The sequence below is a fragment of the Dermacentor silvarum genome, chromosome 2 (assembly GCF_013339745.2).
Source record: "Dermacentor silvarum isolate Dsil-2018 chromosome 2, BIME_Dsil_1.4, whole genome shotgun sequence".
NCBI classification, from domain to species: Eukaryota; Metazoa; Arthropoda; class Arachnida; order Ixodida; family Ixodidae; genus Dermacentor; species Dermacentor silvarum.
In genome coordinates, this window is record NC_051155.1 from 129,364,081 (window position 1) to 129,373,861 (window position 9,781).

Sequence of the window (9,781 nt, forward strand, 5' to 3'; positions counted from 1 at the left end):
TTCAAGACAGGGCGCGTGCGGCCACGCAATGCGCAGTTTCTGCCACAGTAAAACGCCGCCGCCCCTCTCTCCGGCATGCGTTTTTAGCTTCTTAAGGAAAACAGGTGTCCTTGAGAAACTATGAACTCTGGATCTGCGCTTCACGTCATTTTATGATACACCTCATTCACCTTCTCTTGTCTGAGAAGAAAACTGAGGTCTTTAATTTTTGGGGACCCCAGGGGTCCTTGCCCAGACAAGGACTGTCGCTCAGGTAACCCAACTTTCATAAAGAAATTTTACCTTCTGTTTCGCGCATGATAGCTTTAGTTGCTTATGCGCCATTAAAAACAACACAACGCAACCTCCCCTAGATTCTTGCGCGCGACGGAAAACTGCGTTTCCTTCTCGCTGCCCTCACTTGCACGCGCGAGAATGAGCCGCGATCGTCGGCGCCCCTCGGGCGCCGTCGCGCAATGTGGAGTTGCAGCCGGAGTACAACGCCGCCCTCCTCTCCCCTCGGGGCCTTTCGCGCGGCGGAAGACGGTGCGTTGCCTTCCCGCTTTCCTCCCTTGCGCACGCGAGATTTAGCCGCGATCGTCGGCTCCCCTGGCGCGCTTTCATTCGCACCTACAGCATGCGGAGCGCGGCGAAGGTGTTATCGCACTTGCACTTTATACTGAACATCACGGCGACACCGATGGCAAAAATGCGCCGAGAGGGTGCATATAATTGCTGTCACAATTAAGGCAGTCTTTATAGAGTGGCACAGTACGTACAGTCGTCATCAATATCAATGGTAAAAGCGAAGCTTCTTTTTTTAATTGACAGTAATTCGTGATCCGTGAGTTCAAATCTAGGAACTTAATACATACAATAAGTTTTCCTGATGAACTTCTAGTATCATTGAATACTTTTATGCAGGGCGTGTGTGTTTACACCCTCAGAGCATTTAAAAAAATTAGGTGTTCTCTTTCATAGTGATGACGACTGTACAGCTGATGTCACAACTGCGTAGATAACACATGTATGCGTTTATGCTACGTTCATGTGCAGTGCAGGAAACCGACGCAAGCTCTCCCTGTGCGTTTCGCTGATCGGCATGCCGAGGATGCTACTTCTGGACGAACCCTATTCCGGAATGGGGATTCTCTCGCGAAAGCGCATCGTCAACTACATCAGCTCGCTGCAGAGGCACGCAAAGATATCTATCGTGCTTTCATCCCACAGGTATACGGGCCACGGTTTAAGCTTACGGGACGAATTGGTTACTTTTGGACAGTTCTGTGCTCACATTCGAGCGGATTACTCATTTTTATTTTGTCAGCCTTCTTCTGCTTTGCGGCCTTCCCGCAGAACAATTTTGCCATATCCCTACGTGACGTACGCAGACCACGAACGCCCATAGAGTTTCATACAATTACTAGAGGGAACTGGGGCGCTAGTATCTACGGGAGCTACATGCAGCGCAGTCCAGGGGGGAATGGAATGATGGGTAGTATATGCTTTTGCCCAAACTTCGTCCTTCTGGCTTTAAATGACATCGTCACTTTGCAAAGTGGTAAGTGATAACGTTTGCGAAAGTACTGCATTATAAATAATTCAATAAACATAATGAAAATTGTCAGACAGCAGCATTCGAACACAGGACCCTTACCACAGAAGCGCGATTTTGGAACCATTACGCCACGGACACATGGAGAAGCGGAACCACTGCAACTAGCAGCAATTATGCGTGCACTCAGAGCCTTATTACATACTGCATCAAAAAAGTATAAACCGCCTTGACATTTAGGCCAATTGAGGCCAAGAAACGCGTAGTAAACGAAACCACAAGAACGTCTGAAAACCCAAGCACGAAGATGAGACAAATCCATGTACTGCCCGCTATTCCCACGGTGGCTGAACGATCGCAGCGCCAAGTTTCCCTCCACTAATTGGACGAAACTCTATAGCGAAGCCGATGCCTCTTGTAGTTGGCGTAATTCTAAGAATTCAGTAGTTACTACACCATGGCGCTACTCAAATGTGCTACCGACGCCATGCCGGGGGCGAATGTCTTTCAGTATATAGACAAATCGTGTTCTAAATTTTTATGTTACCAAGTATAAATCACTTTGAAGCGGGACTGCCCACGCGATGGGACGTCGCCCAGGAAGGCTGCTAGGCAACTTATACTAGGCAAAACTGTGCAGACACTCGTACAAAGTTTAGCTTGGAATGGGAACATCGGCTCATTTATGCAGTCTCATCCCACGTAATTTGCAGCCTTGGAGGTTATCTAGGGTTTTGTACTGCTGAATCTTATCTATAGGGTATAGGCTGATGTAGTTTTCAGTGTCGGACAGACATCACAAACCGAGATGATAGCGATTGGCATGGACTTTACAATAACAATCGAGAGTGCATACTAGTGAACGAGCAATCAGTGAGGCACTGAGGCAAAAAACAAATGATAACGGGCAGCGAATGGCGGTGTTTACCGCATGTGCTTGTGGCGAGAAAAATATTTAGAAAGGTATCGCCGTGATAGCTCCACCGAGGAGCAGCTCAATTTTAAGGCGAAAGCCTTACATCTCTGTTTCAAGGTCGCGTTGTGAGGTACAGAAAAACGGAGCGCGCCGGGAAAGGGAAACACCAGCGTTGGAGGAGGGTTCTGAGAAAGGGCGACAGAGCGCAGTAGGAGCGTGGAGGGAAAGGGCAACAGCGGCGCACGAGAGGAAGAGGGAAAAGTCAGTAGCGGCGCGCGTAGAACGTTCTGGAAACGGTGGCAGCCCGTTCGCGCGCCTTGTATACGTCGCTGCGTGAGCTCAGATCGTCATTCCACATAGCTATGGGTGACGATGCACCAGGTCCTAGTCGCGGGCGGGGAAGACCGAGAAAGTACACCATGGCGGCAGATGCTAGAGCAGCTCGAACTGCCGCTCGTCGTAACCGCCAACGGGATGAAGCGGCTATGGATGAAGCTTCTTTTTTTTTCGCGCGGCCGGCCCCACCGCTGCCGCGGCGCCGCGCTATGATTCGTAGAAAGCACTGGGCGCGCTGCTCTTTGATTAGTAGAAACACGACCACTAAGACAGACCTCAAACAGCAGCTCGAAAAGGCGTTTGTGTTTCCGCGTAACACACTTATGTTTTCTCGTATATTCAAATTACGTTTCGACGCCATCATGTCTCTAGATTGTGTGTAAGTCGTACTTTACAAATTTTCTGTCGCGTTTTACTTTGAGAAGTTCAATTAGTTCAGTAATGCCCATGCGCCAAGCAGAGGGTCTGCGGGGTTCGGGATGCTTCGTTCGGGATGCGTCGTTCGGGATGATTTTTCTCATATGGATAACGGGGCCGACACCTAATTTTCTGCGACCCGGGGCCCTTAGCGCTATCGAGTTAAAATGCTTCTATTATTTATCCTCAGCAATTCACGTGGCTCTGCATATCAGGCGCGATGTCATGGCATATACATAACTAATCGAGGATAACGCCTTTCTGCTGCTTTATTTGATTAACGCTGCAACCATGAAGATTTGCTCGGCTTGGCAAGTATACCTGGTCTCTTGTATTTGAAAATTCTCTCGACATGCCACCTCAAGCCTTGCGGATGTGGAGTTCCTGTGCAACCGCATCGCAATACTCCGAGCGGGAAAGCTGCAGTGCCTCGGTTCGCTGGCGCATCTGAAGCAGAAGTTCGGCAAGGGATACACAATCACGGTGAAAACTTACCCGGACCGCAAGCAGGACTTTATGTATCAAAGAGATGTGGCCCACGACGTGAGGAAGAACTTCCCCGGAGCAGAACTCATGCACAGCTACGAGGTGAGCTTTCAACAAGAGGCCCTATCTAGAGGAGTATATGCCTAAGTTGAACTAGACGCAAATAAAGCTACCGTAGCACAGTGGTCGTAACGTATTCATCCAAGGCAGAAAATGCTGCTTAATGTACCACGTATCTGCATGCTATGCGTGTCGCAGGATTTTCTTTTTGCTAGTCCACTGAGTATATTTGACGGAAAGGGGAGCTCTACGGGACGAGCCTCCCGGTCCATCCGTTCCCCTTTCGAACCAAGCAGGGACTCTTGAATAAAGATGTTTTATCTCTCTCATAAACAAGGACCTAATTGGACTAATCAGGAACATGAGAGGCATTAACGGGAAACTTCAGAAGAATGGTAAGCTGTATTGGTAAATTTCGCGTCTGTATTTGCGAAATGGTCACTCTTGTTTTTATCGAAGCCCTTACAAAACTTTCAAGTAACTCTGAATAAAATTTTTTAGACAAATGTTACTAGAACCTACCAACTGTCTATTGAACGTTTTCAAACCGTTCTTAAACTTCCTAAATACTTCATACCAACATCCTGTTGACTATTGGCCACAGGTATTGAGTTAAAAATTTGTTACAAACTTTCTTTAAACGATGAACATCCTTCAAACATGAAAAGTAGGGTTTACTAACAATCTTAATACAGCTTAGAATCTACACAATAACATTCTACCAACTTCCTCGAACTCGACCTCCTCGACCTAGAAACATCCGAGTAACTTTTTTCCTACATTATGCTGCTTGCCCTAAAAACATCCTTGTAACGTTTTTATAAGCTTCTGTTGCTTGCCCTAGAAACATCCTTGTGACATTTACCCACTTTCTCCCGCATTTTTTAAATTTTTTTGTAGTGTTGTGATGTAACCTTGAAGATAAGTGGGATATAAATGTATGTAGCTGTTAGCGAAACACATCAATCTTTTCAAACACTGATATCTATTTTCTAACCCTTTCATACATGTCCTCAGAAGCCACAAGCTAGCAGCGACGATAATGTGTTCTTGGTATCCACCGTGTTCTTGATATCCGCCTTGCTGCAAGCCTAAGGGAGGGAAAATGCGAAAATAGAATAGCTTTGTGAATTGTGTATGTGGACGAGAAAGCATGAAGCAGTCATCCAGAAGAATTTGACTTCAAATAACCCAAAATCAAAGCGAAGATTTCAACTGACTGCCTTGCCACACATACTTAGAATGGCGTCCACACCTCTAGGGTCTGGATCCTCTCTTTGGGCGACGTCCTTGTGGGTATTGGAACGCCACCAAAAAAGTGACTGAAGCAGTACTGCCACACAGAATATGCACCTGTTACATGTAGGCATCGTACACTTCTGTGAAGTAGCCGTAAATCAGTTACAGGAAAGATATTTACAGAGTTAAAGAGTTACAGGAAAGAAGTTTTTAGAACGGCTTCAACCAGACATGCCTAACTGTCATTAAATGCGATCACAAGCGTAAAGCACGTTTTGCCTAAACCCCGTCTTTAGGTGTTAGAAAAACATTTTTATAGACCCTCTAGAGCGCATTATTCACAGTATGAAACCTCATTTCGCTAAAAGCACAACAAATGATTACACTACATAGGTAACTATTTCAAAATTTCCACCAAGTGGAGGGCAGCTTGAGCATGAAGCAAGCTTCCTCGTGACATCTCAGTACATCCGAGGTGGTGAGCATGTGGTACCACAAACCACAGACGCACGCACCAATTCTGGACAGTAGTCAGCACTGTTACCATGTCACCGGAAGCTTGTGAATTAGGCAGCCGACAAGTAATAAGAAAGAGAAGGTAGAAAGGATTCTTTGCATTTCAGATAAGTGACAGCAAAGAACAAGCTTTATAGTATGCCAACTGGAGAAGGGCAGAGACACGCAGAAAAATAACGCCAATCAACGCTCAGCGCTCAGCTGCACTGTCGTGGCTTGCAACTACTGCACGCAAAAAAAAAACAATGTAACATTGAACGCTCAGTGTTTAGCTGCAGTGTCGTGGTGGCTTGCAACTACTGCACTCGGCGGATCGTTATGATTTAGCGGTTCGAGCTACCACCTCAAATTTCTGTAACGTACAAAGAAGACCAGCTTCCAGCCTGAACCCAACCTGCACTTGGGGCACATATTGAACTTGTCACAATAAATGGTTATGTAGTTTGTTATATGCTTGAGGTATTACCTTCGCATACTGTGACTAGAGATTCAGCAGCTACCTAATAAAGAATAAAATTTTGCTGTTTGCATGCTAATTTTAGGAGATGAAGTATGGTATGCAATACATAAGTCTGACCGATTAGAGGGAACAATATAAGCGCAAAGGCAATAGTGTGAGAAGCGAGCTTCAAGAGACTGCACAATAAAAATGACAAAAAGATACACATCTGGAGACCGCATGCTTCTCAACGATTATCTTAAAAAGGCAGCCTCACTAGATTAATATACAGCATGTACAGAGTATATCATGCATAGTTACTCAAGTCAGAGTTATATTTAACTCAGAGGAGGCTAGTTTAGGTAAGTTCATTAAACTGTGCGAACAGCAGGTGACCTATAGATAAAATGCAAGTGATCTGCCACTAGATGGCAATCATGAAATGGCAAACACAGTAAGATGGCTGCATATTACACAAACGTATACTACAACACACAATCTAGGACAGTTTTGTACGCACCTTTGTGAAAGCATGCAGATCAGGTGCTTTATCGTGGTGCTCTACAGCTTGCAGCAGTGCTGCAAGTTCCTGCTGGATGCCTCCAGAATCCGCATAGCCTTCAACTGCAAGAAATGAATAATTTATTTCAATGGGAATCTGGAAACTTGTGATTTACCAGTGTAATGCGGAACTGCAAAAAGAGCCTCACACAAGCAGCTACATTAATCTGCGTCTCCTACAAATCTCCTCATTATATCTCTGGAGCGTACACGGCTATATTGTAACAAGTGTGATTCCAAGTGAGAATGCAGCAAACAGACTACCAGGAAAAATGCATTACCAAAATCAAGTATGTAGCAAAACAAAAGAGCATTGGATTATGAAAAAAAAATTATTGAGCACATGAAAAGTCTTTTGAACCCTAAGTTGTGACTGTATAGCTGATGGTATTCCTTTGCGCTCTTTCTCAGTGGTTTGATCCGACGCTCCGCCCATGTTATGAACTGGAATAGTCGGCCGTTCACGGCGGGTGGTAAGAGTGGCGTAGAATCGAGCGCCAAGTATGGCTACGAAATCGTAGCCCCTACTTTATTACTGCAACGCAAAGTCATAACCTATGACTGCAAGAGCTCAAATACTGTTCTTAAGATGATACGTATATAATAAAAGCCAGCGTCTAATTGAGATGTCTCGATTAAAAAGAAACCTCGTTATTGCATTCGCGGCCTATATCTGCCCTGCAATATAGAAAACTAACAATACAGACCGGTTCTCGCGACGCGGGCCTTAAAACTGAACTGTATGCAGAAAAAATCTTCATACAAGCTAATATCGGCGCAAGCGTCAAACATAGCAATCCAGCGCCAACGCGCGAAGCCCATAACACATCGAGGTATACACACATGCAGTGTACTCACGGATATGCCCATATAAGGAATAATTTTCTGCCAGGAAACTACCCAACAAGCAGTAATTTCCAGCGATTCCATAATTGTGTTCCCGTTTAGTCATAGCAATCAGACAGGGTAGCATACTTCACAGGAAAATACAAGTACGCGGTAACGTCAACGAAAACTTCCGTGAAGTGCTTACTAAATTTGCACAGAAACATGGACAACCTACGCTCAGAAAGCTGCTCTGCTCTAGTTACACAAAGCTCTTTACATCAACCATAAGCTACAACAATGCTCACAAGCGCCTAACTTGCTTACCTTTCATGACATAGTCAGTAGACGCTCCTTCGTCTGACAGGTACCGTGGCACCAACGCTCTTTCCGGCGCAAGCACTGCAGAACTGCCGATGAACTCCAGCACCACGAAAGCACAACCTTTAACAAATTCTTCCATACACTATAATTCGAAGCCCCAGTACCAGGCTTTTCACGAGAGAGCGCTGGCAGGCGGTAACAAAGGCAGCTCGGACAGGTGCTGTTGTAAGACACTGTTGACACCGGCGCATCCCATGAAACACACGGCGCACACACGAGTCCAGAGGTTGTGTGATGGTTAATGCACACGATAAGGAGCACATTTTGTCTTGGCAGTTCTATTATGAAATTCAACTACCGCCTCACTGCAACGAGCACTCGGGCACAGCCAATGTGCTCCAAACAACACTGCAGCAGCGCCACACTGCGTTTAACAAAACGGAATTTGCCTCCACGACTTGCATCTGCTTCAGAAGCATGGCTTTCGAGTTTGGCATTTGTCACTGAGGGGAAGTCGTACCTGAGCCATGGGCGAGCTTTAGTTGGCGGACACGAGCCAATCCAAGCGCCATCCGTGCGGCTCCGTCTGCTTGCAACGGCGGACGGCCTACGGGCTAATATGACACTTACCGAGCACAAATTTGTGATCACCTCCCGTATACGAGTGTATATCTACACAACGTCAAGCCCCCATGGATACGAAGTTTACTGCGCGTGGCACATCATTTGCAAGCAGGGCGGAGCTGATAACACCTGCACTTCTTGTTCTTGGCTGGCGAAAACAAGCAACGAATGACTTTCTGCCCTTTCCCTCAGTTATGCTGCAGCGTAGCCATCAGGCTTCATTGAGTAACAATGGTGGCTTCACGTTGTGCCAACGGCCGCGCCCCTGAATGCAAAATCAGCTTACTGAGCGTCAAATTTGATGAATATCTCGGAACAAAATTACTCCAGAAGAATAAAAAATTAAGTTGTTATCAAACACGACTGTTTTCACTTTTCGCACAGAAACATATGCCACAATCGGAATATTGAGATAATTAAGAAGGTTTTACTAATTATGCGATTGATTACTGAAATTGTTCGCGAAAACTGTCTGCGCCAAACAGCATAAACGGCCCGCGCACGCATATTTTGCATCGGGCATTATTAAAAGTAGCGTTAACTTTGAAGACACTTTACATACTTTCTCAACTTTATTGTTTATTCTTATCAAGATTGTTCATTGCATGACATAAACTTTTTGTAAAATACAGAAATATTTTTAAATTTGCGTAAATCGTTTACTCATGTGCAGGGTTTGCTGGAGTTCCGGGTATCCGGGATTCAGATGCTGTGGAGCGAGATGTTCACTCGCATGGCGAAGACCAAGAAGCGCTTCAAGCTGCAGGACTTCTATATCGCTGACACGTCGCTGGAGCAGATTTTTCTGAGTGTAACACGCAAAGAAGCCAGCGAAGCGGCCGCTGCAGCTGTGACAAAGGCGTCCAACCTACCTGCAACCACGCTGGGCATCTAGCGGCGACCAGCAGTAAACTACGGGAAACGACCACGTCTGTTCAGTTCACGCTTAGCCAGAATATGAACAGTTTAGGTGTGCATAACACATACTGACGAAAATATAAAAATAATCGACGTTTCTCACACGTTTCGACATCTTCGTAGGACGGCATTTCGGCAACTTTTTCGGCGCTGAGACATGTTATCGATGTAATCGTTTGGGAAGTGCCTCACTTATCGGATGTTCTGAAAATGCGGCCCCAGCAAGTAGCTACTAAAAGCGAAAAAAATGTTCTAGGACAAGTTGCTGATGGCTTAGTCAACGCCCTTGAAACTGCGTAAAGCGAAAACACCTGCGGACGAGGAACAGGAGCTGAAAGGACAGGGGAAAGTAGCATATGTTGTCCTTCCTCGATTAAGGAGTGTGTCTGCACAATCAAGTTGTATAATTAAAGTGTCTTTCTTCAGCAGCAAAGTGGTTATTGTTACGTGTGAGATGAAGCTTAATTTAAAAAAAAAAAAGCTTCGGCACCAGCTCCTTGTGACGCTATAGCTGTAACGGGGTCTTCACTAGCCGGAAATTGTGCTGGTCGTCTCTCGTAACACGTTCAATGGGGGTCGCAGGGTT

General features: G+C 45.7%; 1 protein-coding gene across 1 annotated transcript; it reads left to right on the forward strand.

Moving 5' to 3' along the window:
* Window positions 1–1,032: 1,032 nt before the first annotated feature.
* On the forward strand, window positions 1,033–9,172 carry LOC125943528 (ATP-binding cassette sub-family A member 17-like). The gene is made up of 3 exons (XM_049662887.1): window positions 1,033–1,209; window positions 3,569–3,791; window positions 8,951–9,172. Exons 1-3 carry the CDS (start codon window positions 1,082–1,084, stop codon window positions 9,170–9,172), a joined length of 573 nt encoding a protein of 190 aa, XP_049518844.1. The 5' UTR covers window positions 1,033–1,081.
* The last annotated feature ends 609 nt before the right edge of the window (window positions 9,173–9,781 follow it).

Excerpts from the sequence above, each read along its gene's own strand:
- LOC125943528 (XM_049662887.1), top strand. The coding sequence starts at position 1,082 with ATGCCGAGGATGCTACTTCTGGACGAACCCTATTCCGGAATGGGGATT. Across the intron at positions 1,210-3,568 it reads ATCGTGCTTTCATCCCACAG|CCTTGCGGATGTGGAGTTCC; the intron begins GTATACGGGCCA and ends TGCCACCTCAAG. Across the intron at positions 3,792-8,950 it reads AACTCATGCACAGCTACGAG|GGTTTGCTGGAGTTCCGGGT; the intron begins GTGAGCTTTCAA and ends ACTCATGTGCAG.